The sequence below is a fragment of the Gymnoscopelus braueri genome (assembly GCF_963280865.1).
Source record: "Gymnoscopelus braueri genome assembly, chromosome: 1".
NCBI classification, from domain to species: Eukaryota; Metazoa; Chordata; class Actinopteri; order Myctophiformes; family Myctophidae; genus Gymnoscopelus; species Gymnoscopelus braueri.
In genome coordinates this window covers 63720115-63741462 of record NC_137603.1, presented here as the reverse complement: position 1 = coordinate 63741462, position 21348 = coordinate 63720115, and the positions used below count along the sequence as shown (strand labels likewise).

At 45.6% G+C, this 21348-nt stretch overlaps 1 protein-coding gene across 1 annotated transcript; it reads left to right on the top strand.

Moving 5' to 3' along the window:
- Positions 1-19399: 19399 nt before the first annotated feature.
- On the top strand, positions 19400-20503 carry LOC308083636 (tryptophan--tRNA ligase, mitochondrial-like; the record flags this gene model as incomplete). The annotated part of the gene is made up of 1 exon (XM_080425951.1): positions 19400-20503. One exon carries the CDS (start codon positions 19400-19402, stop codon positions 20501-20503), a length of 1104 nt encoding a protein of 367 aa, XP_080282077.1.
- Positions 20504-21348: the final 845 nt, after the last annotated feature.

The window sequence follows — 21348 nt, the reverse complement described above, 5'->3', positions numbered from 1 at the left end:
TGTGAATGTTTGAATGTAATGCATATTGTAAAAGGACTTTGGATAAAGGTGCTATATATAAATACACCACTTTTTTTTACTGTACTCTGTAGTGTATTAATATCAGTCTCTCCATCAGAGAGATTCCTCACAGAGGTGAAGGGTTTGCATCTGGTCAGGAAATGGACCCATTATCACAGTAATAATCTAGTAGAAGAAACTCTTGAATACTTTCTAACAGATAGGAGCACACTGTTCACATCTGCTCTGAGCTAGCCCACTTCCAGATGAAGTATGTGTCTGTTGTTACGTCTAGCACGAACGTGTTTACTCCTAAAGAGATAGCATGTCCAGATGCCTGTATCTTTATACCAGGTGGGAATGGAGCCTATAAGATACAACTCTGAAAAAGGATATATTCTCTGTATTGAATTGAATTGAACCACAGACTGAGTATTTGTTCGAATACTGAATGAAACCCTGATCAACAGAGAGCACTGCCAACAATGTACACAGAGCAAGAAAAGGGCACCCTGCAATATAAATAGAGGGATTTGCAGAAGCTGATGAATATTCAGTACTCACTTATACAGTGATACTTTTTATCTGTGAGAAGGAACGTGAGTGACTATGACATTTCTTTGTAGAACAGTGGAGATACGAACCCGTCAGTCAAAGTCTTAATGAAAGGAGAAGAGCATAAAACACAGGAGTCACATGTCAGTACGTGTAAAGAAGTAAAAAGCTAAGTGTGTGTGTGTGTGCGTGTGCGTGTGCGTGCGCGTGCGCGTGCGCGTGCGTGTGCGTGTGCGTGTTCTTAAAGATGCCATTTTGTTATTATGGCCTTCATTGGAGTATGCTGCAGGCTGACACACTGAGGACAGTCTTTAATGTCAACGTCTGACACGTTGACTTCGACTAAATATCAAAGATTTAATTCAACATGGAGAATGGAGAGCTGTGCCAGCAGTCAGTGTATGAAAGCATTTCAAATATATGTGGTTGCATTTAAATGATATTACATGAGAGGCTGTTCTTTGCCATCGTGATAATCCGCTCCATAGTTATTGGCAGCTGAATGTAAGTTGTTTTCACCAAAAACAACAGAAAGCAGAGAAAAGGACATCAAAATACATTAGAATGGGAGTGATCGTTTTTGTTATAAGTCCTATGTTCTAGCAGATGCTCTAGTATGATCCTGATGTTTTTTTTAAACACCACCATTAAAATATGAGCTGACATTCACAGAGTGTGGGAGGGTGGTGTAACATTTCCATAACGTTCCAACAATTGAGTTGAGACGTCAACGTCACCGGACCCTTCACCAGTGTGAAGGGTTTAGTAGAGAGCAGCATCCCTCCCTGAACGCACCAAACTCTCCATGCTTACATGAGTGCTCAACTACACAGCTGTGTGTGTGTGTGTGTGTGTGTGTGTGTGTGTGTGTGTGTGTGTGTGTGTGTGTGTGTGTGTGTGTGTGTGTGTGTGTGTGTGTGTGTGTGTGTGTGTGTGTCTGTCTGTGCTCTCCTCTCCTCTCCTCTCCTCTGTTCCAGCAGTTCCAGAGGTGACCCTGCATCCTGGGAGACTGGAGGAGTTTATTTGACTCATTGTCCCTTCAGTCCCTGGGCCACACACACCTGCTGGGTTGGGTCAGATCCTGGAGGAGAAGATGGGGCCCTGTGCACACCTTTTGATGTCAGAACTACAAGACCCCTGTTTGCTTAATTATACTGGGGGCAGAGAGAGAGAGGCAGAGAGAGATCTGAAACATTGGGGGGGAAAACTCTACCAAAAACCTGGAAAGCTATTTGACCCTCAACAGAGAATATACAATGGCAGAATGCCTCTTTAAACAAACCAGAGGGTAACTGTAGGGAGGAGCTACTACAAATTCACATCTGGGATATGAACTGTAATACAAACTGCTGGACACACAAAATGTTTACTACGGTAATAAATGCAAGTGTAAAGTCAGCTTAAATTCGAGTGCCGATTCCTTGGCCCTTCGTATTAAGCCTCACATTCAGGACCATAGACAGACTAGAAAAAGTGCTCCTCGGAGCACAGGTCTCCGCCAGGCCAGGTACGTTATTCTGGCCTCCTGGTAGGCCAATGTGAAAAGGGTTTCATTTATTGTTAGGTCTTTCACCGCAATCAGACACTGTATTCATGATTTGAGGCATTTTGTTCCAAAAATGTGTTTTGCTAAATTAGAACTGCTGGTGGCGCTATAACAGGCCAATGTGAAAAGGGTGACATTTCTTCCTCGGCATAGTGGGAATGTGCGTGTGAAATTTCACGGAAATCGCAAGCTGCGTGCATAGTTTGAGGCTTTTTGTTCTAAACGGACCAATCCTGCAAACTTTGGAAGCCAACCTTAGGCAATGAGGATGGAATATGGGAAATCGGACAGATCTGTGTTGATCACATGACTGTAGAGATACTGTGTACCGATTTGCATGACGTTTGGATAAAATCTGTAGGAATAATATAAAGAAATTAGTTTTGCACAAATCGGCCTCCTGGTGGCACTATAACAGGGCCATGTGAAAAATTTGGGGCAGAGGTTCTGAATTGGCATCCAGGGAGTGTGTGTGCACAGTTTCGGAGCGACCGAGCCAACGGTGCCGGAGATTAGCTGGTAACACACAGACAGGACGGACGGACAGACACACGGACGGACGGACGGACAGGGGGTAAAAAATACTCTCTCGCCATGCCTTTCGGCCTGGCGGAGACAATAAAGTGCATTAAGTATGGGATCAATTTAATGCCAATATTATTTTGTACTTGTAAAACAATTTTGTATTTGTAAACAAATTTTGCATTTGTAAAAAAAAGATTTGTACTCGTAAAAAGAATTTGTACTCGTAAATAAAATACTTGTCTTCGTAAATAAAAGACTTGTATTCGTAAATAAAAGATCTGTCTTCGTAAAAAAAAGTGTTGTATTTGTAAGAAAAATTATTCGTAAGAAAAAAATGTGTCCATAAAAAAGAATATTTTAAACTTTTTTGCTATATATAGTTTTTGGGGTGTGTGTGTGTGTGTGTGTGTGTGTGTGTGTGTGTGTGTGTGTGTGCGTGTGTGCGTGTGTGCGTGTGTGCGTGCGTGCGTGCGTGCGTGCGTGCGTGCGTGCGTGCGTGCGTGTGATATTCCAGGACAGGTCATTATAAAGTCCCCTCTGGCAGGATGCTGGCAGCCCACTCTCTGAGATGCTTCCTCTACGCTTCCAAATATATATATATATATTAATTATTTTTTCAACAAAAACGCTGATTGATTTCACCTGCTTTTTGTGTCCATAGCTTGAATTGAAACACACACACACACACACACACACACACACACACACACACACACACACACACACACACACACACACACACACACACACAGGCACAGGCACACAGGCACACAGGCACAGCACATGCCTGCCAATATACAATGCACATACCAATCTACATGGCTATAGTACTACCAACATCCTACAGCTCATTGACAGTACAACAATTGAAAACAAATGAAAACAAAGTAATAGTATATCAATCCATAAAAATCGATCCTAGTTATAGTAATGAATTCCATAATTTAACTGCCCTAAAGATAAAAGATCGACTTCCCATAACAGTTTTTATTTTTGGTAAAACAGTAATCTTTGTGTCTTGATCTTATGTTGACCTGGTGTTTATCACAGACTAATGTCAATTTATTATTTATACTATGTATAGATATGCTCCACGTCAGTAGGCCACCTGACCTGGTGGAGATATGCTTCGCTGTCAGTAGGCCACCTGGCCTGACGGAGATATGCCCCGCACTCAGTAGGCCACCCGGCCTGGTGGAGATATGCTCCACTGTCAGGAGATAATGTCGATTTCACCACATGAACCCCAGTGTCCCTAGGATGGAATGTTGAAAATAGGCCAACATTTGCCCCAAAAAATTCAATTGCAAGCTGCGTGCTTATAGATTGGCTATTTTCGGCGAAGACGTTTTGAGTAGAACAGTGTTTCTCAAAAGGGGGTAGGTATACTCCTATGGGTACGTGGAGGTACTACAGGGATATGTCAGAGAAAGTGGTAATTGGAAAATGTTGTTTTACTCTTATGTTAAATGGCAACGCAGCTACTGAGCTGTAAAGTATTAAACCAAATTAAACTAAGAACTTAACTAGCACAACTGTTAGTGAATAGAAAGCAATACTGATGTTATACTGTAATTGTGCTGTGTTATTGTCTCCGCCAGAGGTGGAGAGTATGTTTTCGTTCTTGTCCTTCCGTGTGTCCCCCCGTCTCAGCCAAGGTAACATTGGTCAAGCTTCACGTGACACGTGACAATATGTTGTCACCAATGCTTTTGATTGGCTAGCGAGACGCATGACGAAATAAAAACCTATAAATAGGTGTGTCATTTTTTGAAGTGGGCTTCCATCAGCCAAGCTAACATTGGTCAAGTGACACGTGACAACATGTAATATAAATAGGTAAGACAGGATTAATCAGGAACAGTACTGGCGGAGACCTGTGCTCCGAGGAGCACATTTTCTAGTTTTGATGATGATTTGTGTGGTGTTGTGGAGCAGATTGTTACAGTATAAAGGTCCTTACACACCGGGGGCAATTTCTTCATGCGAATAATACGTTTTTTTTAAAAACCTTCTAAAGTCAATGCAAGCGGAGTTTGTGGAACGAAAAAGCGTCTTTTATTTATTCGGACAGAGTCCGAATTTTGCGTATATTCGCATAATCGCCTTATAGTCCAGTAATTATAGGGCAGAGGTTGGACCAAATTGTATTATTTTGTTTCTCAACTGATTTTGACTGGAAATGAGGTCTACTAGCCAAGATAAAAAATCTACCCTGATCTGCTCACTGCTAATACCCTAAATCCAAGATGGCCGCCATTGTGAGTATTTAATTAAAAAAATTGGCATATCTTCCAAACTAATAGAGCTATGAATGTAAACAAAGTGTCTAATCCTATGTTTTTGAGGTCAGGGAATTGATTAGAAGCATTTTAATAAGACTGAGATTTTTTTGGTAACTTAACTTAAATTTTATTGCCATTTACAGGTGAAATCACAAAACTAAATGCAGTAAGTAAAACATAAAGAAGATAAAAGGCACATTGAAAGGCACAGGTGTTTTCAAAGCTTGACTGTGACCTCCTGATTACATTACACATAACTTAAATCATCTAGAAAACTCAAAATACCTATAATCTACTCCAACTTAATTTAACCACATCATGTAGAGACATGTAGAGAGATATGTAGAACCTTCACTGCATCATTGGTGCAGGTGATTTCAACACCCAGACAGTCTAATCATCTAGAAGCTCTTCACTGTTCACTTCAACATTGGTGCAGGTGATTCCCTTACACTGACCACAAGCCAGGGTGCACAGCAGTCCATTCTTGCGACAGGAACAGGTGTTTTTGTCGCACTTGCCGTGGCAGTTGCATTTGACTAGCTTCAGCAAGGCTGCTGGAGCAGCATCCCTCTGCATCCTCACTGGCTTGAGATTCTCCACATGTTGGCCTTTGTGGAGCATCCATCCCCACTTGGTTGGATCAAGAATATTGCCTAGCCAGGTTTGTACCTGGTGGTACACTCGGTAACTATGGTACTTGGCTGCATCGCAAGTAGGTGGGAGAGATTCAGGAGGCAGATAGACCAACCTGGACGCCACCTTGCTACTGAACCTGGCTGCTCTTTCAAAGTCAAGGCTATTCCCAGGCTTACAGTTGTACAGGACTTCTAGAGCGGCCTGGCCATGCTTGTTGACATCATCGTGGCTTTGATTTGGCTTCATGAATAAGCTGGCGGGGTCCTTGAGCTGATGGCATTTGCTCATTGCCATGACCTTCCCTATGCTGTACGGCCTTGACGTCGTATCACACCCTGTGATGGCATGTAGGAAGAGTAATGATGCAGTAAGGTTAGGGGCTAGATTATCTTGTAGGATCCGGATGTTGAGGATCTTGCTGGCTGTCTGTAGGAAGATGACATGATGGCTGGGACTGAGATGGTGCAGCAGCAGGACCAGCAGGTCTGTGTCGTCCCCAACCACTGCCACTGATCTCCTCTTGGCCATGGTACATGCTGTTGACACAATGTCGTAGTCAGCATCACCAGCACTGTGGTAGAGTTCAACTCCAGCTTTCTCCAGCTCACTGCCAATGAAGTACAGGAACTTCTGCTTATTCCTGGGGTTTGCGAGGAATGCCTTCTTCTTCATGGTCAGCTGCATTTCTGGCTTGAAGTCAACTTCTGCTCCGATGTTGTTTGACCTGGAACGTCTCTGGTGTGCTTCATCCTTGGTAGAGGGACCACTTCCATAACCATCAAATACGACAACAGCATGTCTGTAGTGGCGATGTACATACTGCACATACAAACTGGATAGATTGGCATATGTTGTCTAGTTGGGCCATGGCAGCCGTTGCAAGAGTGCACCACCATCAAGGACGTACACGACATCATCTGGACATTGACTTACTACACAGGATGGTACCTTCTTCACCAGGCCTGTCTGGAGACTGGCCTTGTCTGGCGGACGCATCAGGAGACTGTTGTCAACCATAGCTGTGGGGTAAGCTGACAACTCGTATGTGAACAAGGTTCTTGTGTCAACAGTCCCTGTTCCTGCCACAACAAGACGCTGGAACAACTGTTTCGGGTCGATCTCCAGGCGTTCTCCTTCAATGGCAATGTAAGTTGAGGCAGCAAGTGTGGTGACCTGATCTCTCTTGCGGAACGTGTGCTCTGCTACCGATTTGCCCTGCATAGATTTCAGGATGGCATGACCAACTGACTCTGCTCTTTCTACATTCAGAGACTTGTCAGCTACGACTCCAGATGACAGACTATGCAGTTCCCTCGAATCCCGGGAGAAAGGTCTTCGTTCAGAGAAGTAGTTCAGGATGATCTGCACATCCTTGGCATCTCTGGTCATCCTAGCAGCTGCCCTGTCCTTGTGGACCACTGCTTCCTTGATGTCTTGAAGGCCGGTCACTTCTCTCATGGCCCTGTTGACTTCTCCACATGCTGGGGTGGACATCAACCATATCAGACTTGTCGACTGTTCAAACCCCCGACCTCTTGTCAGACCACCAACCGCCTTAATGTTCCTCATGAGAACTTGTTCAATATACAGGTCACTGTATATACCTGCCCAGTAGTTCTCGCTTCTTCTCAGGACAAAGAGGCCATCAACAAACTTGCTGTATACATGTGGATGAGTATCCTGAAGCTTCTCCATCTTGTTTAAGTACAAGACAAGGGACTTTGTGTAGTTGTTATGTCCTGAAGCAGCCAGATAAGGCAACATCTCCTTCAGAGCTTGTAGATAGAGCAGCCAGTTTCCTGTGCGGCCTATCGCTTCTCTACAGATTACACATGCCATCTCAGGGATTTTTCAGGTGTAGGGAATTCACCTAATCAGGCCTAGGCTGGGGTTGCCATGGCGATCAATTGGCTCAGTACTAGGCTACTACTGCCAGCAATATTGAACAGATCTGGGGTTAGCTGTAGATTACAAATAAGACTGAATGAACTAGAATAATATAATATTGCACAGAATTTATAGTATGATTGCAAAAACTCCTTGACCTGAAAAACATAGGATTAGACACTTTAGGTCTCATATGGACAAATAATACCATAATAAATGAACTCCTTGGTCTGAAAATCATATGATTAGACACTTTGTTTGCATTTATAGCCCTAATAGTTTGGAAGATATGCATATTTTTGGCATACGGTACCTGTGGTGGCGGCCATCTTGGATTAAGGCAAATTTGGGGTACTAGCAGTGAGCTGATCAGGGTAGATTTTTTATCCTGGCTAGTAGACCTAATTTCCAGTCAAAATCAGTTGAGAAACAAAATAATACAATTTGGTCCAACCTGAGTGGATTTTTTTACTTTAATTACCGGACTATTAACACTGGGAGCCGTGGTGTTGTGGAGCAGATTGTTCCAGTATAACAAGAGAACAAAACATTCATTAATCAAAGGCTCTCAGCAGAGTCACAGAGAATCAACTGGGGCTCCTGTGTGATGGAAGTCACTGGGGCAATGTCACTAGAAATAGACAAAAGAGCTGTTTATTCAGGACACTGAGCAACAACAGGGGAAACTATAGAGTCATTAGTATCACTGTGTGGATACTGCAGAGGAACTGTAACTTTATTGTAAACTAGAAAAAGTGCTCCTCGGAGCACAGGTCTCCGCCAGGTCAGGTAGGTTGTTGTGGGCCAGCAATGTTCGGAATTCGCCAATCAGGATGGAACCATCTTGATCACTTGACTACAGAGATAATGTGTACCGATTTGCATGATGTTTGGACAAAATGTGTTGGAGTAATATAAAAAAGAAAAGTGTTGCAAAAATCTGCCTCCTGGTGGCGCTATAATAGGGCAATCAACGAAGTGCGAATGTGTGTGCAAAGTTTCACCGCAATCGGACGCTGGGTTCATGATTTGCGCATTTTGTTCAAAACGGACCACTCCTGCAAAGTTTAGATGTCAATCTTAGCCAATCAGGATGGAATATGAGAAATCAAAGATATCCTGTCTTGATCACATGACTATAGAGATCATGTGTACCGATTTGCGTGAAATTTGGATAAAATCTGAAGGCTTAATAAAAAAAAATCACACCCAGTTTGAAGTGGGCGGTGTCTTGCTAGCTAATCACAATACTCACTTAAAAAAAAACATAAATGTGTTTTTTTAAAGTGCATAGTCCTATTTATAGGGCTATGCACATGTGTCATGTTTCACTAGCCAATCACAGTCCTGAATAGACTGTGATTGGCCAATCACGGTGCCGGGTTAGGGGGGTACACTGGTGGCCAATCACAGCGCAGGATTGGGGGGTGCAAATATCCAAACCTCACATATAGGGGCGGTTTCACCGCCCAAAAATATTTTACTTTAGACCTGGTGGCGTTATAAAAGGCAAATGTGAAAAATGCAGGGCAAAGGTTTTTCCTTGGCCCCTAGAGAGTGTGCAAACAAAGTTTTACACAGATCCGTGCAGTTATAGGTAAAAACACGAATCGGCCTGTTATAGCGCCACCATGAGGCAGATTTGAAACATTTTAAGTGGCATTTCTTCCTCTGCCTAATGGGAATGTGCGTGTGAAATTTCACGGAAATTGCAAGCTGCGTTCATGATTTGAGGCATTTTGTTCAAAACGGACCAATCCTGCAAACTTTGGAGGCCAACCTTAGCCAATGAGGATGGAATCTGGGAAATCGAACAGATCCGGGTTGATCACATGACTATAGAGATACTGTGTACCGATTTGTATGACGTTTGGATACAATCTGTAGGAGTAATGTAAAAAAATGGGTTTTGCACAAATCGGCCTCCTGGTGGCGCTATAACAAGCCCATGTGAAAATGTTGGGGCAGAGGTTCTGAATTGGTATCCAGGGAGTGTGTGTGCACAGTTTTGCTGCGATCAAGCCAACGGTGCCAGAGATTAGCTGCGGACAGACGGACACACACACGGACGGACGGACGGACGGACGGACGGACAGGGGGTAAAACATACTCTCTCGCCATGCCTTCGGCCTGGCGGAGACAATTAAACTATTTTAGAGGTCACAGTATAGAGAATGTTGTTGAATGTGATGTCATAGTTATAGGAAGTTGAGGACAGTTCAGATCTAAGATCTTGTGATGAAACGAGAAAATCCTTCCATTACGATCAAAAGTTAGACTTATGATGGATCCTTTTCACAGATGTGTAACAGAAGGGTATTGCAGCTCAGCTAATTAATAGCTATAGTGTAGTTATTGTCCACATTTAATATAAAAGAATAAAACATATTCAATTTGTTTTCTTCTCGACATTCCTTCCGCATGCTCTTCTCTTCTCTTCTCTTCTCTTCTCTTCTCTTCTCTTCTCTGCCCTCTTATCTTCATCTCCCCATACTACAAGGTGTTTATAGTCAATGCTCTTTCTTAAAACAATGTATTTATTTTTAGCCTGTGGGTGGCGCTAGATGAAAGAACATGAGTTGATTCAAATGGCAAAGTTTCACTGCAATCTACCTGTAGATGAAAGGACACGACCACTGGATGTCATCATCCACCAATCAGAAATGATCATTCTACACTGACTGTGTTCACTGTCTCTCAAAGCAAGGGTGCAGGATCCAGTCTCGGTTGCTCCAGATCCTGAGACCACTCTGCTTGATCCACAGTGGCAAGTCCCTGACAACTTTAAGGAGCTGCGATCAGATCCTTTGCTGCAACCTTTGTTTACTAAGTTATGTGAGGTAGATGGGGAACCTGTTAAAGGAGCTAATCTCATTGGTGATAAATACATCCTCAAAGCTAACCTTTTGTACAATGCAGACAGTGAGGTACCTAGATTGGCTGTTCCTAAATCATTTCATCAGCTAATTCTAAATTTGGGACACCACATGGGACATCTAGGCCAACAGAAAAGCTATGACAGAATCAGTCGGAGATTATATTGGCCTAGACTCTATCAGGATGTTCAGGAGTACTGTAGGACATGTACAAAGCTCTTGTAATCTGTGATTATGCTACTAGATACCCAGAAGTATATCCACAAGTAAGACGCGCGAACGCTGGAAGCGAACGCAGCTCGAAAATAACAATAAGAAGAATCGAAAGGAATGAGCAATTGTAGAGAAGTGGGTGGTACAGTGAAATTAGTGAGAACAGGGCCGCCAGAAGAGTTTGTGAAATGTGTTTGGTTTCTACATTCCTGGTGGTGCACTCTGGCGCACTCTGGCGGCTGCTTACAGGCAGTGCACGCAAGTGAGTCACATGGGGGCGCGAGCCAATGAGAGCGTGAAGACAGAGACACACACGGACAGACAGACACACAACCCAAGCACAGTTGCATAGTAAGCTCCACTTGGGCGGAGGCGTGGCGACGCTCTACCCAAGTCAAACACGTGGTCTGATGTCTGATAGATCTGATTTCCCGAGTTGGTGTTCCTGCGGAAATTTTAACTGATTGTCCATGAGCCAGACAAGATTTCAATATCGAAAGAGTGGGCAAAACCATACCTATATTAAATAGTTTATAGGGTCAATATAAGTAAATAAATACATGATAACCTTTCCACAGGAGCAGCTTTTTCATATTTATCACACATTTTATTATTTTCCCCATACATACATGACAGGTGAAAAAAATGACAAAATTTAAAAAGTAGTTATCATAATGAAACTTCCCCAGTTGATTACTTACATGAAGACAATGATTACAAGTTTTCTGAAATTGTATATTTTAATATGCAAATTAGGCATTAGGAAAATATGCCCGAATTTGCATAACTTTCCAGAATCGACATTGGAACGGATGGACATTGGAACGGAACAATGGACAAAGCCAGAGCGAACATTCTTATTTCATTTTGTTAAGATGTTGGAGTCAAAGGTTTTTAACGAGAGAATATTCAATATCTGGCTCAATTTTGGGGCTCTGACTCATGGACTAAATGCCTAATTTGCATATTCAAATATACAATTTCAGAAAACTACGATAAATAATTGTCTTCATGTAAGTAATCAACTGGGGAAGTTTCATTATAACTATTTTTTACATTTTGTAATTTTTTCACCTGTCATGTACGTATGGGGAAAATAACAAAATGTGTGATAAATAATGAAAAAGCTGCTCCTGTGGAAAGGTTATCATATATTTATTTACTTATATTGACCCTATAAACAATTTAATATAGGTATGGTTTTGCCCACTCTTTCGATAATCATTGCTCAATTTTGGGGCTCTGGCTCATGGACTATGACCAGGGTACTAATTTCATGTCAACTCTGATGACAATGTTGTACAAGTAGCTAGGAATCACAGGCATTAGAACTACACCTTATCATCCCGAAACTGATGGGTTGGTTGAACGCTTTAACACATTCCACGCCAGAGTTTAATATCATAATGTACTCACCAGTGCCAGCGATTTATTGTTGTTTTTTTGTTTTTTGTCGCCACAGACCTCGCTAAATACCTTAAGATCGCGCGTTAAACTGTTTGTAGACACACAGGGTAGCTGTGTGAGTGGCCCAGATAAGACCGTTTCAATCGGCGATTGTCCATTTTGAAGTTGTCGCGGTTTATGTTAAACAGCGATCAGCGAGGAGAAAAAAAACTCCGAGATAATGGAGGATTAGGGGAAGATTTAGAGCGGAGGCGGGTGGGAACGAAAATCTCCGGATACGGATATTTCCGTTTCCGGAGAGCCAGCCCTCCAAATGCGAGACAAGCTGGAAAAGATGAGACACCTGGCCCAAGAACACCTGAGAGAGGCCCAAACCAAGCAAAAGGTGTGGTATGACATACATGCTAGAGAGAGAGAACTGAAACCTGGGCAGAAGGTATTGTTACTTCTTCCTTCCGTTACATCTAAGTTACTTGCTAAATGGCAAAGCCCTTATATTGTGTCTAGAAAAGTGGGACCAGTAACTTATGAAATCCTGAGCCCAGAAAGGAAACGCCAGAGGCAGATTTTGCATGTTAACCTGCTAAGAGTGTTCAAGGAGAGAGAGGTTACCCCAGCAGAAAAACCAGTGATGATGGTGCGGGTAGCAGAGGATGGAGATGATGATGAGTCTGACATGGAACCAGTTCGACCTCAAGGGGGTGCCATTGAGGCTCTTGAACATCTGAGTGAGGAGCAACAACAACAGCTGACTCAGGTGCAGAAGTCGTTCCTTCCTCTCTTCCATCAGAGACCAGGACACACAGAGGTTATCAGTCATGACATTGTTCTGAAGGTTCATACACCAATCCGGCAGAGGCCCTACCGTGTTCCTGAGAGAATGGTGGAGTCATTGAGGAAGGAGGTAGCGACCATGTTGGAAATGGGCATAATAGAGCCTTCAAAAAGTGAGTGGTCAAGTCCTGTTCTTTTGGTTCCGAAGAAAGATGGAAGTGTTCGATTCTGCACAGACTTTCGTAAGTTGAACACTGTTTCCTGTTTTGACTCTTATCCAATGCCCAGAATCGACGAACTGCTTGAAAGGTTAGGTAAAGCTAAATACATGACCACAGGATTGCTTGTCGACCATATACAGCTTTTCGTGCACCTACTGGCTTGTATCAGTATCCTGTGATGCCTTTTGGTCTTCATGGGGCACCTCTCTCTCAGTCGTCCTCAGACGAGCTTCCATCGGAGTCTCCAATCCTTCCGATTCTCCATACACCCGGCCAGCTCCGAAGAGCTTTCAGCTCCCACATCCCTCTTCAGGACGTCCACATACGTTAGCGCGGAACGTCCTCGCGATCGATGCCCGCGAGTTGGTTCCCACAGGACCAGCCTGCTGGCCGGGAGCTCCCTATGTCTGTGGCAGTGGCCGGCCAGTCTTATCCTCCTGACTGCTACCTTCTTGCTGAGCCTCGGCAGTTGCCCGTACAGGTCCTTGTTGGTAATCTGGATGTTCTGGTCCACATTCAGAACAGTTCGTAGCATTCTGGTGTAGCACCCATCCAGGGACTTCTGCAGGGTGGGTGTCAGGGTCCAGCTTTCGCAGCCATACAGGAGGACAGACTCCACAGTGGCGTGGAATAGGCTTAGCTTTATGTGTCGAGGGAGATTCGAGCACCATACTCTTGACATACCGTTCAGGGCCCTCCACGCTAGTGCCTTCCTGACCTTAACGTCCTCTTCTGTGGAGTTCACCCAGGAACCCAGGTATTTGAAGTCATTGACCTCTCGCAGAGCTTTGCCATCTGATGTTGTAATCGGCGGATGGTCCATGTTGATGTTATAGGTGATTACCTCAGTCTTCTTTGCATTCAGTCTGAGGCCAACCGTAGCACATTCCACCTCCACTCTGTTCAGGAGTACCTGTGTCTGCTCCACGCGGTCAGACACCAGGCAGATGTCATCTGCGTAGTCTAGGTCTGCCAGGGCTATAGCAGGGTTTCTTCTAGACTTCCTTGGTGTAATTGTGAAGCCAAGCTCCTGCTCCCGCCCGTTGATGGCTTTCCTGAGCGCGTAGTCCAGAGCTATGACAAAGAGGAAGGGGGCAAGAGTGTCTCCCTGCTGCACCCCTGCTAGGATTTGGAACTCCTCGCTGATGCCATCTGGGGTTACCACCTTGGCTCTTGTGCCCTTGTACATGGCCTCTATGGCCCGGAGTAGATTCGGGAGGACCCCGTAAGCCTTGAGGATTTTCAGCATTATGCCTCTATTGAATCAAAAGCCTTTCTGAAGTCAATAAAACACAGCACTGCTGTCAAGTTGTTCTTCTTCACCTCCTCGATGATCCTCCTTAAGGCCAGGATCTGGCCTACGGTGGTCCTTCCCTTTCTGAAGCCATTTTGGTTGTCCCTCAGGTGTGGGTCAATGGCGTCCCTAATCCGGTTTAGCATCATGCGGTTGTACATCTTTGCTATGACACAGGTCAGGCTAATGCCACGATAATTGTCTGGCTTAGACAGATCTCCAGATTTTGGAACCGGGATAATGTTAGAGAGGGACCATATGTCGGGCTTGATGTTATCTATCGGAGCCTGGTTGCAGATCTCCAGTATGATGTTGTCGAGATCATCTCGTTTATGACCTTCCATGACTCCTTGTATCTCTGTTCGCCATGTTCTGCCTCCACCCTCTTCACCCTCTCCAACATCTCCTTCCCTTTGATCCTGTCGTAGGTGCTGAACAGCTGTTGTTTGGCACTGTTCAGCTCCTCCCGACTCTCTGCGGTCCCCTCTCTCTCATAGCTTCTGCGTGCCTCGGCCACCTGCCCCCGCGCTCGGACAACTTCTGGGTGTCTAGATCTAGGGGAGTTTCTAAGTCTCCCCTTTGTAGGTACCCATTTCCTGGTTGCCTCTTCGTTAGCAGAGAGGAACTGCTCATAGGTTGTTGGCTTCCCCTCCTCGGCCAGCAGATGTAGGCGGGCTCTCACCTCCGCTGTGTAGTCGGCCTGGAGTTCAGGGCTTCCCGTAAAGGCCTCCCAGTCGGGCCGGGGCCTTGGGGCGCTCTTAGGGACCCTCAAGCTCAGGCGCAGCCTTGTACCGACCACACGATGATCTGAGCCTACAGAGTCGAATGTGCTGTAGGACTCTGCGTTCAAGATGGACTTCCTCCACTTCCTCCTTACCAGTATATAGCACCTGCTACATTTCAGAGATTCATGGACATTGTTTTATCTGATTGTGGACAATATGCAGCAGCTGATGATGTTATAATCTACAGTGAGTCATGGCAAGAGCATCTCCATCATCTTCAGCAGGTCCTTCAGAAGCTTCAGATGGCAGGGTTAACCATCAACCAAAATAAATGCTTGTGGGCACAGGAGAAGTTGGAGACCATCCGAGGAATAGCCAGACTGCAAACCAAGAGGCAAGTAAGGTCATTCCTTGGCCTAATTGGCTGGTATAGAAGATTTGTGCCTAATTTTGCCACATTGGCTACACCAATAACTAATCTCACTAAGAAGACTACTTCCTCCCATCTTCAGTGGACTGAAGAATGTGAGGAGGCCTTTAGAAAGTTAAAGGAATTGTTATGTCAAGATCCTGTCCTGAAGAGTCCTGATTTCAATAATAAGTTTCTTGTACAAGTGGATGCCTCTGATGTTGGCTTAGGTGCTGTTTTAGCCCAAGGAGAGCCTGGAGAAGAGAGGCCCATTCTGTTTCTGAGCAGGAAGCTCTTCGACAGAGAAAGAAAGTACTCTACTATCGAGAAGGAGGGTCTCGCCATAAAGTGGGCAGTGGATTCCCTCAGGTATTATCTGCTCGGACGGGAGTTCATGCTTCAAACAGACCATCGAGCCCTGACGTGGATGCATTCCATGCAGAGTCAAAACTCAAGAATACTGCGCTGGTGTCTGGCTCTTCAGCCATACCGCTTTATTATTGAGTACTGTCCAGGTAGTAGAAACCTCATCGCTGACTATCTGTAACGTGTACCAGGTATGCACAACCCAGAAGGAGAGGGGGTAAGAAATGTGACAGAGCAGCTTGACTAATTTACTAATGTTACACAGTCATTGTATGCTATGCTGTATTGTATAACTTTTCTCAGTCCCACAGAAGGTGCACATTCTGCTGTGACATGGAATCTAATATACTTTTGTTTATCTGTTTATCAGAGGCTGTAAAGGGGAAGCTGCCCTGAAGCCTGAGGAGCTGATTAATGCTACATGGGGAGCAGCTTGGGTGGATTTCGAATGCACTGGGTTGGTTGATTGTAGCCATGGGGTGGGGTCTGTATAGACTATATAAAGGAGAGCAGCTCAGTAGAGTGTGGACTGCCATGGAGAGAGATTGACTCTGTTAGTTATGTTGTGTTGAATTTGAGTTTCTTTTGTTTCATTATTTCATCTATGTTGTCCAGGCCTGGAATAAATACTTTTATTTTTACCTGCAAGTCTGCCTCCTGATCCATTCATGACATTTAAAGGGTTTTTCACTGACCAAAATACCGATATACTGTGTGTGTGTGTGTGTGTGTGTGTGTGTGTGTGTGTGTGTGTGTGTCACTGACAAAAAGTGTGTTAAATGTCATTAATTTGATATTTCCCCTTTGTGTTTTTCACTCTTTACTACTGTGATACACCATCTTTAATCCACCTATGTTCCCCGGACCTATGTTCCCCCACTAAGGTTATGGTTAGGGTTAGGTTTAGGTTAGGTCCTATATTCCCCGCTCTCCTAGGAAAGCGGGGAACATAGAACCTGGGGAACATAGAACCTGGGGAACATAGGTACGGTCCCGGCAATCCCTGCATGAGGAGCTCACCGTTCTCTCTCAACATTATCATGCCGCCACCAAATTAATTAGGGGTTTAAGGATGAAAACAAACAAACAAAATACATAATGGCTTTGATGCAAACATTAGACTTTCAGTAAAGTTCTAAATTATATTCTTTCAATATTACACAAGAGTATCTTTGAGCGTGTGATCTAGGAGGTGAAAACCAAGGCCACCTTTAACAAAGTGGTGGACATCTTCATCAAGAAGGACTTGAGTTCTTGGGCGTGGAGCGAGACCTAGTCGTCTATAATAAATTGCTGGAGGTTTTCCCCAAAGAGGTATTGCTACGTTTAAGTACTTTGTCTATCACTGGAACTGGTTGGCGTGCCACCAACAATGGCAGCTGTAGAACCTGTGAGGTTCTGACACAGACCCTCCCAGGTGATGCTGAGAGGGTCTGTGTCAGAACCACACAGGCTCACTACTGGGGTTCCCCAAGGCTCAGTTCTGGGTCCTCTTCTTATCTCTCTCTACACTACATCTCTTGGTGCTGTCATCCACTCCCATGGCTTTTCCTACCACTGCTATGCCGATGACACCCAGCTGATCCTCTCATTCCCCCCCTCTGACACACAAGTGGAGGCACGCATTGCTGCTTGTCTGGCTGACATCTCGGAGTGGATGACGACGAACCACCTGAAGCTCAACCTGGACAAGACCGAGCTGATGTTCCTCCCGGGGAAGGGCTGTCCGCACCGAGACATGGCCATCACCATTGATAATGCTGTGGTGACGTCAACTCGGACTGCGAAGAATCTGGGTGTGACCTTGGACGATCAACTGTCGTTCTCGGCTAACATCGCATCAGTGACACGGTCCTGCAGATTCCTCCTCTACAACATCAGGAGGATTCGCCCCATCCTCACGGAGAAGGCAGCCCAGGTGCTCATCCAGGCTCTTGTCATCTCCCGCCTGGACTACTGCAACTACCTCCTTGCTGGTGCTCCGGCATCAGCCATCAGACCTCTGGAGCTTGTTCAGAAAGCTGCGGCTCGTCTGGTGTTCAACCGCCCCAAGTTCTCCCACACAACTATCCTTCTCCGTTCTCTGCACTGGCTCCCCGTAGCGGCTCGCATTCAGTTTAAAACCCTGGTGCAGCAGCAGAAAGGAGAGCAAGGCGAAAAGCACCTCAATAAGCATCAGCAGGCGAGAGCAGCATATTCAAGTGCAATCACTGCCAGAGAGACTGTAAATCGCGAGTGGGACTGTACAGCCACACTATGCACTGCTCCCTCAGCACCACCTGATCTAATCCAAGTGCGCTTGTGCCATGGTCTCTCGAGACTGACGGCCGCTACTACTAGCCTATAGGGCAGTGAAAGGAACAGCTCCTTCTTACCTCCGGGCTATGGTCTATGCCTACACCCCTGCCCGACCACTTCGGTCTGCCACCTCGGGGCGACTGATTGCCTCGTCACTCAAGGGTCCTTCTGGTCGATCGACACGGTCACGACTTTTTTCTGTTCTGGCCCCACAGTGGTGGCATGAACTTCCCACTGATGTCAGGACAGCAGAGTCACTGCCCATCTTTCGCCGCAGGCTGAAAACCCACCTCTTCAGGAAACACTACCCTTCCTCTTTGCCTGGCCTACTTGTTGTTAACTAGTTGTACGAACTCTTGTTTTATTTTTGTATTGTTTTATTGGATCTTGTTTAGTCGATACACTTATTTGTTTTAGCTCGTGCTCATTTGATTTTGCTATTTTGTCTCATCTGTTTAAGAAAGTAGGTAGCTGATATATTGCACTTTTACCTTAGCGCTTGGTATACTCTTGGTTACTTGTTTTTGCAGGAAATGCACTTAAGACTTCTGGTGATTAGTAGTTTCGTTCCCTACCTATGTTGAATGCACTTATTGTAAGTCGCTTTGGATAAAAGCGTCTGCTAAATGACTGTAATGTAATGTAATGTAATGTAGCGTTGATTGATCAGAGCTGAAGTGGTTAACTTGAAGGACTGCTGGAGGGGATGATATATATATATCTGTATATACATAGATTTTTTGCTAAAGATAAAATCAAATATAAATGTTACCCTAATGTTAATTAACTTAAGTTCTGAATGATCCTCTTTCAATATTATACAGGAGCATAGCCCACTGTAAAGAACATTCAGGGCATACTTGCCAGCATTAGCCATTGATGGATGCCCATAAACCTATATAAGGGGATGAATGACCTATTCAGTCCCGACCCCTATGTGACTTATTCGAATCCCAACCTTCCCATACTGTATATGGAGATCCCCATAGATGGAGAAAATCAACCTCCCCAAGGTGACATCATAGAATCTCTCCTAGACTTCTATACATGGAGATAACTAACCTACCTAGCTCTGACATCAGAGAACCCCTACTGGAACCCCATATATGGAGCTAATCTAACCGTCCAGGATTGACATCATAGTCCCATGTTTGGGCATAACTGACATACTTTATAGTAGGATGAGGATTTTGTGAGTAGAACGTAAGTTGACAAATTTGCGTCAACAAAGCGAATCATCTTAGGATCCACATGGGAACGGTGTTGCTCAAATGTGGATCTCAGATTTCATGTGGCCAGCCTGTGATGTCAGTCATCTATGACAGCGGTTGTCTGAAATCCATGATGTCAATACTACCAGCTCTGCGTCATAATCCAAGATGGCGCTGCCCATCAGAAGTAACGTGAAACATCTCTTCTGCACATTCATTCACAAGTATCGTTCTCCGAGGAGGTTATTCACCACGACGGGACCGTGCACGGAAACGAAGGAGCCCCCGGGAGGCTGGCGGGTGTTCTCGGGGATCCAGCCCACAGGCGTTCCTCACCTGGGGAACTACCTAGGGGCCCTGGAGAGCTGGGTGGACCTGCAGGGCCGCTATCCCTCTGTGCTGTACGGCATCGTGGACCTGCACTCCCTCACCCAGCCCCAGGAGCCTGCCCAGCTGCGGCTCAACATCCTGGACATGGCAGCCAGCCTGCTGGCCTGCGGAATAGACCCACACACCTCCATACTGTTCCAGCAGTCGCAGGTGCCTGAACACGCTGAGCTGTCGTGGATTCTTGGTTGTCTCACTAGCATGCCTCGACTCAGACACCTACCACAGTGGAAGATGAAGAGTAAACAGAAGGGAAAAGGCAGCGTGGGTCTGTACACGTACCCCGTCCTTCAGGCAGCTGACATTCTGCTTTACAAGTCCACTCATGTTCCCGTGGGGGAGGACCAGGTCCAACATCTAGAGCTGGCTCAGGACCTGGCTCGAATCTTCAACCACCACTATGGAGAAACGTTCCCTGAACCACGCGCTCTGCTCAGTTCCACACGAAAGGTCAAATCCCTGCGTGACCCCACCTCCAAAATGTCCAAGTCAGACACTCAGAAGATGGCCACTATCAACCTCACCGACTCGCCCGACGACATTGCCCTCAAGATCAGGCGCGCTGTCACCGACTTCACCTCCGAGGTGACCTTTGACCCCGAGGCGCGCCCGGGTGTGTCCAACCTGATCACCATTCATGCCGCCACAGCGGCGATCACTGTGGAGGAGGTGCTGGGTCAGGCGGCCGGGCTGGACACGGGGGCCTACAAGAACCTGGTATGCGAGGCGGTGATCCACAGACTGACACCCATCAGGGAGGAGATAGAGAGGCTGACGGCCGACAGGGGCCACCTGGAGAGGTTGTTGGCTCAGGGGACACGCAGGGCCCGGGAATTCGCCTCCCCGGTACTGACAGAAGTCCGCCGTCTGGTGGGATTGAGCTGAGAGAGGCTGAGGAGTGGGTAGAAATGGAGAAGTAGTCGCGTCAGTCAGTGTAGAGCAGTGGTTCTCAAAGTAATAATGATACACTTTATTTGATAGCACCTTTCATGACATGAAAGATATCCAGCAGATGTAATCCCTCCTGCAGCCATCAATGCACTTTTGCCTTTATTTCTGGACAACGCGCACTCTGCTGCCATGATTAGACATTCAATGGACCTTGTCAGCGTAGCAGTTCATCACCTGAACCCTGGCCAGGTGCCTGTGCTTGCTGCAGACCAGCCTCTCTATGCCTTAGCCAAGGAGATCCAGTGGACCTGGCCAGACAGCCACGGAGAGGACCACTTTGTGATCATGTTCGGTGGGCTTCACATCGAAATGGCTGTCTTGAAGGTAGGACCCATTACTTCCGTTCACTGTGAAGATAATCTATCATTGTGAGATGTAATATTAACTAGACGCGTCGCAATTCAGGGCAATTGCAGAGTGTGGTTGCGCCGACGCGAGTCGCGGTTCGCTGCCGCCGGGACTCGAGGAATACGCTGGGAGGAATACCGTCGGAGGCTGCGCCAATTACATTGTCACGCAACTCCTGAGATCACTTGCGTTTCATTTTGAGAGGATTGGTCCCCCCAACATATGGTTTTTGCATCAAAAGGTTACATTTTGAGCATTTGTGGCGCCCCCTATGGATCAAAGTGGAAATTATTTTGGGGATTTGTTGAGTAATCCACACTTGACATGTGATTCAAATTTGAGATTGACTGGACGTTTTGTTCGTGATTTGTGGGCTTTTTTGTAAAACGGGCCCCTCCCGCTAACTTTGGAAGCCATTTACGGACGAACGG